At 39.2% G+C, this 12,186-nt stretch overlaps 2 protein-coding genes and 1 long non-coding RNA gene across 6 annotated transcripts in view; 2 read left to right on the forward strand and 1 right to left on the reverse strand.

Moving 5' to 3' along the window:
• Window positions 1–8,469, forward strand: part of stat4 (signal transducer and activator of transcription 4) — a gene marked incomplete in the record, with an annotated part of 41,182 nt that extends 32,713 nt beyond the window's left edge. Inside the window, 15 exon segments of the mRNA XM_032530232.1 lie at window positions 128–237; window positions 384–443; window positions 1,610–1,630; window positions 2,181–2,271; window positions 2,454–2,498; window positions 3,152–3,235; window positions 3,320–3,418; window positions 4,047–4,182; window positions 4,493–4,545; window positions 4,917–5,011; window positions 6,233–6,369; window positions 6,521–6,712; window positions 7,175–7,220; window positions 8,238–8,343; window positions 8,438–8,469. Of these exon segments, the coding sequence (XP_032386123.1) occupies window positions 128–237; window positions 384–443; window positions 1,610–1,630; window positions 2,181–2,271; window positions 2,454–2,498; window positions 3,152–3,235; window positions 3,320–3,418; window positions 4,047–4,182; window positions 4,493–4,545; window positions 4,917–5,011; window positions 6,233–6,369; window positions 6,521–6,712; window positions 7,175–7,220; window positions 8,238–8,343; window positions 8,438–8,461 (1,299 nt within the window).
• Window positions 1–12,186, reverse strand: part of LOC116698333 (uncharacterized) — a 16,779-nt gene that overhangs the window by 594 nt on the left and 3,999 nt on the right. The window contains exon 2 of the long non-coding RNA XR_004334185.1: window positions 9,512–9,515. This is a non-coding gene — a long non-coding RNA (uncharacterized LOC116698333). The remainder of the gene's footprint in view (window positions 1–9,511; window positions 9,516–12,186) is intronic.
• LOC116698329 (signal transducer and activator of transcription 1-alpha/beta) overlaps window positions 10,134–12,186 on the forward strand; it is a 13,138-nt gene continuing 11,085 nt past the window's right edge. For 3 of the 4 annotated variants that reach the window (XM_032530220.1, XM_032530221.1, XM_032530222.1), the window contains exons 1-2: window positions 10,135–10,293; window positions 10,692–10,822. In XM_032530220.1, coding sequence (XP_032386111.1) covers window positions 10,692–10,822 — 131 coding nt within the window. In that variant the 5' untranslated portion in view covers window positions 10,135–10,293. Of the gene's footprint in view, window positions 10,294–10,691; window positions 10,823–12,186 lie in introns of all 4 variants that reach the window. The other variant, XM_032530223.1, reaches the window with a different exon arrangement.

A 12,186-nucleotide genomic window follows, 5' to 3' on the forward strand; every position in this document is an offset into this window, starting at 1 on the left:
CAACACAAACACACAAGCATCACACACAGAGGAAAGGAGCAGGTCACATGTGGCAGTTGTATTTTAATTCATTTTTGAATTAAAATAAATGACACGAACATAGCGGAAACTGTGTAAATCATATGAGGTGTGCTTTGTTCTCAGCTCGTTTGTGGTGGAGAAGCAGCCGTGCATGCCCACGCATCCTCAGAAACCCCTCATCATCAAGACCGGAGTCCAGTTCACCACCAAAGTCAGGTATCCTCAGTGACGAGATGGTTCCATGAGTCTTTTTTCAGCAGTGTTTTGGTCTGTCCTTCCTGTGTTTGAACCTCAGCCTTTAGTTAAATAATTAACCGTAATGCTGGTTGAAAATTCAATTTTTCACTTTTTTTCTCTCCCAGACTCCTGGTTAAACTTCCAGAAGTGGATTATCAGTTGAAAGTGAAAACAACATTTGACAAGTGAGATCTATCTATCTGTCTATTTCATATCTATCTCCTATTCATTATCATTATCTATCTACTCTATCTATCTATCTATCTATCTATCATCTATCTATCTATCTATCTATCTATCTATCTATTCTATCTATATCTATACTATCTATCTATATCCTAATCTATAATCTATCTATCATACCTATCATCATTCTATATATACTCTATCTATCTATCACTATCTATATATTATCTATCTATAATATTTAGTCTATTATCTATCTATCTATCATATATCTATCTATCTATCTATCACTACTATTATCTATCACTCTATCATCTATCTATCTATCTATCTATCTATCTAATCAAACTATATCTAGCTATCTATCTATCTATCACTCTATCATCACTCTATCTATCTATCTAATATTATCTATCCTATCAACGCTATCTTATCTACTTATTCTATCTTATCTATCTATCTATCCTATCTATCTATCTAGCATCTATCTATCAGCTATACTCTACTTCTACACTACTATCTCACTGATCATCATCTATTTCAATCCTATCTCTATCTATCTATGCTATATCCTCATCTATGTATCTAACACTACGTCTACACTCTATTATCTACTCATCTATTATCTATCTACATTTCTATCTATCTATCTATCTTCATCTATCTCATATCTATCATCACTCTTCTATCATTCCTATCTATCTATCTATCTATCTCTATCTATCTATCTAGCTATCGATCTACTTCTATCTATCTATCTACCTATCTATCTATATCATCTCTAGTCTATCTATCACTCATCTATGATATATCTATCTATCTATCTATCTATCTATCTATCTATCTATCTATTATTTATAATCTGCATCACTGCTATTATCATACTAATCAATCTATGCTATATATATCTATCTATCTATCACTCTATCTTTATCATACATATCTATCTATGCTATCTATCTATCTATCTAATAGATTTATCTATCTATCTATCTATCTATCTATCTATCTATCTATCTATCTATGCAGTGTAAAAGTCATATTCCTCAGGCTAATCTTTCTTAGTGCTAATCTTTGTGTTTTGTGTTTTGTGTTGTGTGTGTGTGTGTGCGTGTGTGTGTGCGTGTGCGTGCGTGTGCGTGTGTGTGTGTGTGTGTGTGTCTAGGGACCTCCCCCCTGGCAGAGTGTGAGTACAAATGTCCCCAAGGACAGGATGTTCATGTTGTGATACCGCGGTCATTTGACTAATTGGATATGGAAGTGGATTCTTTCCAAAATGCTACAAAGTGTTTTGCCTGAAATTCACGGCACAGTTTAGAAGCAAGTAAACAAAAGAAACGTTTAATTGTATATTTCTTTTCTTTCTTTTTTTTTATCCTACGGCACAAACCGCTGTTTTCCTGCATTCACTGCAAGACAAAAATACTTTACTGTAACTGGATATTTAGCTGGAGACAGTCATCACTCCTAGGAGTTCAAGCTGTCCACCACTGAGATTTACTGTAAAAGCTGTTCCAGCAACCTGAAAACAAGTTGTTTTTCTTTTATAGATCAAGAGGTTTTTGAGATTGGAGTTTGTTTTTTGTAACCATTCACAAAAATTGACTCCCAATTCAGGTTTTAGCAGTTGCATTTGTATCATCTGAAAACTATCAGCATGAATACACAAATACACAAATACACAAGTACACAAATACACGAGGCTTGTCTTTCTCCCTGTGTTTTCTCCTCAGAAGTCGTCAGTTCTTCATCCTGACCAACAACACCAAGGTGATGGACATAGAGGACTACTCCAACGGCTGCCTCTCCGTGGAGTTCAGACACCTGGTACGCCAAATTAAAATGAATTACGTTATTGTATTAGCTCTCAGTACCTATCACGCAGTACCAGTACTTTAAATTTTACAGTTTGGATACGGCATAAAACATTAACCGTTTGGTCAAAGTGTTGATTTGTTGAATTTGAGTTTTAGTTTTTCTGTTACTGACATTGAGTTTGTGTCTTACAGCAGCTGAAAGAGAAGAAATACATCAACGGCACCAAGGGGAACGAGGTAGGAAATGCAGATTAATTGACCATTAATGCACCAGCGAAGGGCTCTCTTACCACAAAACGCTAAATACCGGTGCTACTGTAATGTGTCAATGTGCTATCTTTAATGTGTTATATTGAAATATCTGTGTCAAAAAAAAGAATCTCCATTGAACACAATGTATTTCATTTTAAAACACACTGCACACTGGCAGGGAGATACTATTTATTGATACTATGAATAAAATTGAATTGAAAATTAAATTGAATTGAATTGGAGAGGGATTTCTAAGCTGCACTCTCTGTCCTTTGCTCATGAAAAACAGCTCATAATGCAAAAAGGGTATGAAGGGAAATTTGAATGGTTTTGGAACCGTGACTTTTTCTAAACACTGTAGTTTGTGCATTTTTTTCCCTGAATAAAAATATGTAAATGTTTCAACTGTTACTTACTATTATTATTATTGTCTAAAAATACTGTTATTATTCTAATTTAGACTGAGCTACTTGTTACTTCAGGACCACTAAGCAAATATTGTTTGTTTGTGTGTGTGTGGGACTGAATGTGTGACTTTAACAGCTTATTACTAATATGTCTCTATATTATTACTAACATGTCTCTGTATAAGAGGGACAGACTCTGAACTGGATGTGTGTGTGTTGTGTGTCCTGCAGGGTCTCCTGTCTGTGACGGAGGAGCTCCACTACCTCAGCTTTGAGGCTTGCTTCACGGTGCAGGGCCTCACCATTGATCTGGAGGTCAGAACCAGCGTAGCTTTCCCTCCATGTTTGGTCTCTGTTGTTGAAGTCACGTTCTCATTGTGTGTGTGCGAATCCTTCCAGACCTGCTCCCTGCCTCTGGTGGTCATCTCCAACGTGAGCCAGCTGCCTGGAGGCTGGGCGTCCGTCATGTGGTACAACCTTCTGACTGACGAGCCCAGGGTGAGCTAACACACGTCTCAAAGACCCACTGCCGATGGGCAATATTTACGATATTATTAGCGTAATGCTACGGCGAAATGAGGGGTATCAGAGGAGAAACCAAGTGTAGCTACAGTATGTATTGGTATTATGCAAGCTAAGTTTCACTATCTTTAAACAATGGCAGAGACCATTATGATTACATAATAACAATGTGGCAATTTTTAACATTATCATTGTATTGTAGTGACTGTGACATAGATAATTCACCTTGTTGCTAAGTGTTGTTCCACACACATTTAATTAGACATGTAATTTACTACCCTTGAGTCACCACAGTTAATGATAACTGTTCAGGGAACACAGGCCCTTGAAATGTTGTGATGACGTGGGACGTTATGAGGTTGGCATTAGGCTCAGCGCCTTATTCTGTATTCATTGGTTTTCTCCTGTTGAATAAACGAGCCACGCTTTTCGTGTTCATCTTGCCACAATTTCCAGAGTATGTTGTGTGTTTCCCATCCAATTACGGTATGTTTGCTATTGAATCGTAATGCATTATATAATAAGAGGTGTTTTCCAAAAACTACTTCCCCATCCCCACTCCTCTCCTCTTACCTTTTGTCTTCCTCTTTCCTATCATCCACAGAACTTGGCGTTCTTTGGGAACCCCCCTCGGGCCACCTGGAGCCAGCTCTCTGAGGTCCTCAGCTGGCAGTTCTCCACCTTTGCGGGCCAAGGCCTCAACCGGGAGCAGCTCACCATGCTGGGGGAGAAGCTCCTCGGTACGTTGGCCCTCTGGCTTTCAGACTACCTGTTGACTCGGGGATTACTGAAACACAAGATAAGATGTTTGGAATGGCATTAAAGGAGTTTTTCACCTGGTGATCGGCACTTTGTATTCAGACCACATGGGTTGACGTTGGTATTATGGCTGATAGTCTTTGGAGGCTGATGTGTGAGGATAAGGATTAACTTAGTCTGGCACCCTGCTCATTTCATCAGGACCCATAGCTACTGACTTAAACTGCCACTCTACTGGGTGTTGGTTACTTCAGTTCTACCACTTATGTCATTTACTGTATGTTGTTTCAGGTCAGCACGCCTCCTGTAGTGACTATCAAGTGTCCTGGTCTAAGTTCTCAAAGGTAAGTGTGTAATAATAAGTAGGAATGTGGTTGACCACAAAGCCCCACGTGGTCTCATCTCCAGTATGGTTGCGCCATCTAGTGGCCAATCAGAAAACATGTTCTGTGTCCCGTGCTGTATTAATGACCCTGGACATCCATTTCTTATCTGCATCACATATCTCATGTAATGTTTTAATGTAAAAAAAGGACTCATTGTAGCGTTTCCATGTGTCATTCTTCATCCTTTCCTGCACAGTCATATGTGTCCTTCAGTTATGTCCTTAGATGCTTTGTTGATCTTATGATCTTATGATTGTAAAACTATGCCCAAAACAAATTTTCCCACATAGACACTAAAGTGTATTCTGTGCTATTCTATTCTATTCAAGGAGAATATTCCAGGAAAACCTTTCAGCTTCTGGATGTGGCTGGACTCAATTCTGGAGCTCATCAAGAAGCATCTGCTCCAGGTCTGGAATGAGAAGTAAGCCACAGGCTAACCTGCTGTTTCTCCCAGCCCACCTCACTGCCCCCCCTAGTTCAACTGTCCCAATACATCGCTGCCATGCAGTACTGCTCCTCTTAGGGTGTTACTGGGATTCACTGGATGAGAGCAGTCTGTACTGAAGCACAGGATTGCCACTCATGCACCTCATGCACCTCATCTACCTCATCTGACCAGATGTTTGTGTTTTGTTTTCTCTAAGTAGAGACCACCCTTTCAAAAAAGAAATGTTACTCCGCCAAATATGAAGCTACAGCCGGTTAACTTTACTTATTATTTTAGCATAAAATTTGCCACCTGTATTGCAAAAAATAAGTCAAGTATTTCTTTCCCTGTAGGTCTGTTAGTGAGACCATGTTAGATGTGAAGCATGTTACAGACGTGTATCACTATGTTAAGCAGCGTGCATGTTTTGGTCAGTTATTGTCGGACGACACTGTCAAACTGCACTACTTCTAGGAAAAAGACAGCAGCAGCGTTTCGGTCCTGCAGAAGTTCACATGTCAGTGTAGCCTGCCACAGGCCGAGAAAGTCAAGTAATACTCAGAAACTACTATGCTCCAGTTTATATTTAGCAGGTTTAAAATGCAAAAGCTTAACACACACTCACAAGTAGCAGCTACGAAAACAAATAGCAACAAATAGTAACAGTTGTAACAGTTGTTACTGTCTTTGCCTTTTCTTTAATTGTATTATCCAGGTTTGATAAGCTTTAATTGTACATACAGTAATACGTAGTGCAAAGACAAAGCAAATAATGAAAGTGTCATCCCCCATCTCTCTCCCCCTTCCACATCTATCCACTGTATTTCTGTCTAATAAAGGGGGGGAGTAAGAGAATACTGTGAATACTGTAATCTTCATTGATAAATGACAGGAGACTTGCATCATTACTATCTTGGGGCAGCTGTTGCTCAGTGGTAGAGCAGTTGCCAATTGGTAGGTTGGGGGTTCAATCCCTGGCCCTGCAGTCCCATGTCAAAGTGTCCTTGGGCAAGACACTGAACCCCGATGCTGTGCCATTAGTGTGTAAATGTGTGTGAGTGTGTATCTGATGAGCAGGTGGCACCCTCGGCAGCCTCGACCACAGTGTATGAATGTGTGTGAATGGTTCATGAAAGCTTTGAGTAGTTTTTAAAACTAAAAAAGTGCTATATAAAAACTTTGCATTTCCATCTTTTACTAACCCCATCCATGCAGCTTGATCATGGGCTTTGTGAGTAAAGAGATGGAGCGCTGTCTGCTGAAGGACAGATGGCCCGGCACCTTCCTCCTACGCTTCAGTGAGAGCCACCTGGGAGGAATCACCTTCACCTGGGTGGAGCACAACGACAATGGTGAGGGACACCCATGCATTTGGCTTGTTAAAGTCTATTTTACATAGTTTTATACCAGAGTCAGTTATATATAAGTCAGGTGTGTTTCTTGCCTGTTGTCTTTACTTGATATAATGATCTGATTTTGCTAACGGTGCCTTTTTTCCAACAGGAGAGGTGAAGTTCAACTCTGTGGAGCCGTACACTAAAAACCGGCTCAGCGCGCTCCCATTTGCGGACATCATACGAGACTACAAGGTGATCTCAGACGGGGTCGTCCCAGAGAACCCGCTCAAGTTCCTGTACCCCGACATCCCCAAAGACGAAGCCTTTGGACGGCTTTACAACAGCCAGCCGAGCAAAGGTGAGAGCGCGAGACCATGTCTTCAATCAGAGCTCATGTCTCAGTACGGGCCGGGGACTTTGGCGGTTGAATAGATTGTCTGTGTAGTGGCGAATTGTCTTCAGATTGAACAAAACAAACTAAAAACTCAATGTTCAACAGCCACTGATGCACCAAAGGAGTGTACATAGAGATTAAAGCTTTCATTGTCCAGGCAGAGATGCATTCTGGGAGGTTTATTAATCCAATTTCTCTATGTAGACTACACCTGGTGGCTAAGGCTGCCTGGTTCCTTCAAAACCAAAGCACTAAAAATAACCCAAATAAAACACTAATGATAGACAAATGTATGTAGCTGTATGATTCAAGCAGAACTGAAATTAAATAACTAGAATAATGAACTATTATATATAACAAAATAATGACTAGCTCCAACATTAGGCTACCACACTAATCTCTCCCGTACCTCTGTTAATGTTTCAGTCCATCCATACATCGCCTCCACCCTGATCCCCATCTCAGAACTACGGTGAGTTCACAGGAAGACCACGTGAGACCAGACCAGCAGCCGGTGTGGCAGCAGGCCCGCATGACACCCAAGGACTGGCAACTTTGTCAATTTTCAATGTCAAACGCTTAATTTTCGTCATTCGGGTGAATTTTTTTCAAACAGTATGTGTCTTTTCTCCAACAATTCATAATGCAAATGACAGTGTCTCTATTATTATATTGTATGCATGTGTATTGTATCCTAGTATTTCATTTATATTGATATTCTGTGCTGTGTGACTGATTTTGCTGCTGTAACACTGTAATTTCCCTTTTTTGGGGGGATTAATATCTATCTATCTATCTATCTATCTATCTATCTATCTATCTATCTTTCCATTTTACTATCTATCTATCCATCAATCCATCTATCTATCCATTTCTATCTATCACTCTATCTGTCTATCTATCCATCTATCTTTCTATCTATCCATCTATCTATCTATCATCTATCCATCTATCTATCTATCTATCTATCTATCTATCTATCTATCTATCTATCTATCTACTCCTATCTATCTATCACTCTACTATATGTCTATCTATCTATCTATCACTCTACTTATATGTCTATCTATCTATCTATCTATCTATCTATCTATCATCTATCTATCTATCTATCTATCTATCTATCCTATCCATCTATCTATCATCTATCTCATCTATCTATCTATCTATCTATCTATCTATCTATCTATCTATCTATCTATCTATCTATCTATCTATCTATCCATCTATCCATCTATCTCTCTCTATCTATCTATCCATCTATTCATCCATCCATCCATCTATCTATCTCTCTATCTATTTATGTAAAGGAAATAATAAGAGAGGGGTTATGCACTGGCCGGTTTTGATGACTGGACCCAATAATATGACCTCTTACTGACTTACGTTTTGTTACAGTAAAAAACAATGTACCAGATGTTTTACCCTGACGTTTAATGACTGGTCCCTTCCCTTGTCTTCTCTCTCTTTTCTTTCTCCATCCTCCCAGCTCTCCTGCCAGCTCCACCCCCCTGTCCTGCCAGTCCCCCGAGCCCCCCATGACTCCCGGGGAGTTTAACATGCTCAACGAGCACCTGTGCTTTGACATTGACACCGTAAATTCGCCTTCTTTGTATATTTTTATTAATATATATTATAGATGAGTCTTCCATATGTTCTGCTGCTAATGTTGTTCTCTTTGTTTTACAGATGAGCTCTTCATATTCAGAGTGAAGCCAGATGAAAACACCAGTCTGGATCAATGTCTACATCTTTGGTATCGTAGAAAATTAAAAAGAAAAGTGTGTCTTGTTTAAAGAGATGCTGTGGTTAAATTGGATCCATTGCTTGAGCTGTTGTTTATTGCTTTCTTTTAATATATATATTCATAATTTTTCTATAAATAATGTGTCTGTATTTTTATTATTAGTCGGTGATGACTTGGTTTTGTCTACAATGGATGTACCATATTGACATTAGCGTGCTTCATTATTTCTGCATGAGGCACCACCACTTTGGCCTTTGACACACACACCACACACACACACACACACACACACACACACACACACACACACACACACACACCACACCACACCACACACACACAGTGGGCGGCCCCACCCTATGGAACAACCTCCCCCCCATGCATATTAAAGCTGCACAGACCCTACAAACGTTTAAATTTGCTGCTTAAAACGCACCATTTTGTAGCTTTTAACCCGTTGTTTGTCTCCCTGTGATGTATTTTGGTTGGAGTGATTTTTACACTTGTTATTTATGTATTTGACATCGACCCTGTTCAGCACTTTGGTCAACTGTTGTTGTTTTTAAATGTGCCATAGAAATAAAATTGACATTGACATTGACATTGACACACATCTATTTCATTATCAGCTCCTCTGCCAGGTTAGGTCTACAGATGGCTGAGCTTTTATTTTGAAAGTAGCTGGAAGTAAGTTTCCTGCATCTGACTCCTACTTGACACATCTTCCTCCACCTCCTCCAACATTCATCAAAAACCACGTGATTTTCGGGTGTGTTCCGTAATGGTTCAGTATAATAAAACGGTGTGTTTACTTTGCCTCATGGAGGAAGTAAACTATTAATTGATAACTACGTACATGCCAACAGGTAAACAAATAGGCCTATGAAATACATACTGATATAAATATACTGTATGTTTACATGCACATATAAATATATATAAATTAGTCAATATAGTTAATTAAATAAATTGGTGTTTTTTAAATAAGGATGTTTCTCAAATGACTAGACTACGACTAAACTAGACTTTTATTTCCTTCTTATTTTTTTTTAGTGAAATCTGCAGCATTATTTTTGTTGTCAGTGTTGGGCTTTTTTTTAGCAGCTTATCACTGATCATCATACGCTTTACAAGACGTTGTTTAGCCCAAAAACTGATATTGATATTGATATATCGATCGGAGACTAGATATCGTCTTAGATTTTGGATTTCTTAATATCGTTACAATTGCCAATGTTATTTGTCCAGATTGAAGGACGTGTTCATTTGGATGAAAATGAGTTTATAAAGATAAGATAAGTCGTTTGTGATTTAACAACATTTCGCTATAGAGTAATTGATACCGGAAGTTTAAATCTATGAATGACTTTCTAACTTTACCGAAGCGGCAAAAACAGGTGTAGGCCTATATGTGTGAGGCGTGGATACGTTGAAACGGGGTCCGATAACACCACCTAGGTTTAACTGAGGCCTAGAACCTCTTAAAACTACCAAGATTCAAAGATAAAAAGATTCTTAAAAAAAATAAAAATAAAAAGGTCTTTTATTGTGAAAGCGAAAATAAAAACTGTGTGACTGTGCTCGCCAGTTGTCTTGTCACTCTCAACGGGACGATTTCTCGGGAATCACGTGGGGTGGTGCGCGTGCCCGGTGGATATAAACCACGCCCCGTTCTTTCTGTCATTCAGACCCAGAAAACAGTCAAAACAGCAACTTACACTAAGCCGCTTTCTTTTTTGTAATTTAACTTAGCTCCTGTATGTACTGTCGATAAACAACACGGACAAACAGCCACAAGGTGAGTCGTCGAGTTGGCAGTAGGAATGCTTAAAAGAAAAATATAACTTTATGCTTTGTTATTTTCATGTTAACACGTTATATTAATCACTTTGGTGTCCGTGCTACTTAAACTAACGCTAGCCGTTATGTCGTGGCTTTTAGCTTAACTACTTTTTTTAGTGCCTAATTATCTGTTATTAACTCTTCAGTACGTTAACTAAATTGAATATAATCCAAACATAGCTTAACAACTATACTCTGTCGATTGTGAAAAAGACACTGCGTTGTTATTGACACCGTAATTCACAAAGACCCGAAACGTGTTAACTTTGGTACGTTACCGTAGCTTTAGCGCTAGCGTTGCTAAGCGACTTTCTCTCAGACTCCATGGTTACTGGTTCTGTCGGCTGACTGCAGATGGCCCAGTGGCAGCAGCTGCAGAGGCTGGACCCAGCCTCCCTGACCCGGGTGAACCAGGTCTACGAGGAGAGACAGTTCCCCAGAGAGATCCGCCACTACCTGTGCGTCTTGCTAGAGGGCCAGGACTGGTAAGAGAAACAGGACCGGATTATAGACTGTACTTAATATCACCTAGTCCACTTAAATGTCTCTTGCTCTGCCTTTTCTGTTGTTCTGCTGTTGAATAGTATTTGTTCTGCTGTTGAATAGTCTTTGTTTTGCTGTTGTATAGTATTTGTTTTGCTGTTGTATAGTATTTTTTTGAGTGCACGAAAAGGTGCATTTAAATAAAATGTATTGCTATTATTATTAATATTAATATTATTACTCACTAAGTAAGTCCCCCTGCCTCATGTTGGCTGAGTCCTGCAGTCCCGGGTTCAAATCCCCTTTACTGCGTGTCACCCCCCATCTTTCTCCCCCTTTCCACATCTATCCACTGTATTTCTGTCTAATAAAGTGGGGGAAAAAAATAAGAAAATAATGTGAGTAGTTTAGTGAATAGTGTAATCGCCATTGTTAAATGACAGGAGACTTGCACCATTACTCTTTAGTAGAAAGGCCCTTCAAATTGATATCTATATCAGTGTGTTGTCCTTAAATGGTGTATTTTACTAAATTACATTTTGCTTAAACAAACTATTTACTTGTCATTAAGGGCCGAGACTTAAACATTGCAAAGAGTGTGAAAGATGGAGGTGGGGGGTCATGGAGGCCCAAACTATATTTTTTTTTCTGGAATTTGGCAAAAGCACATAATTAGAATTTATTTTATTTGAGAAAAACAAAAGGGGACAATACATATTAATGAACATTTTCACAAATGTAAATATGCCAGATTGTAGCCTTAGGCTAATTTCCATCTGCAGACCCCCTGGCAGGTTGATGGTACACAAAAAATAATAAATGCATACAAATACACTATACACTACACACTATACACTATACACAGGCTATATACAGAGAAACAAGGACAAGAACAGTGATCATCATGTCATCATGTCAGAACAGACAGTAACAAGAAGTATGGAGAACAAAGAACATGTAGACACAAAAAAAACATTGACTATATTACACAAACCACAATTTATTATTAATTACTATATTATTATAATAATAGAAGACAAGAGAGACTCCTTAATACGTGATAAAAACAAAACACTATAAATAAATTGTTTTGGGACACTGGATGGCGAGCTCTGAACACCCACACAGGTATTTCCAGTTAATCTGGTTGATGATCACACCTTCATCATTAGGCTCGTTGAGATGAGCCGGGTCGCCGCCCGTTGCATGCTGGGTAGATTTGTGTCCGACTTGCTTTGACGTCGTGCACACGTAGGCAACGATAACATCACGAAAGCAAGGCGGTGCAGGTCTGAGACGCAGGCGGTGCAGTTGCTTTTCACCGACTGCAAGACCCATGTGGACCCAGGGCATGCTGGGAAACGCC

The sequence above is a fragment of the Etheostoma spectabile genome, chromosome 11 (assembly GCF_008692095.1).
Source record: "Etheostoma spectabile isolate EspeVRDwgs_2016 chromosome 11, UIUC_Espe_1.0, whole genome shotgun sequence".
NCBI classification, from domain to species: domain Eukaryota; kingdom Metazoa; phylum Chordata; class Actinopteri; order Perciformes; family Percidae; genus Etheostoma; species Etheostoma spectabile.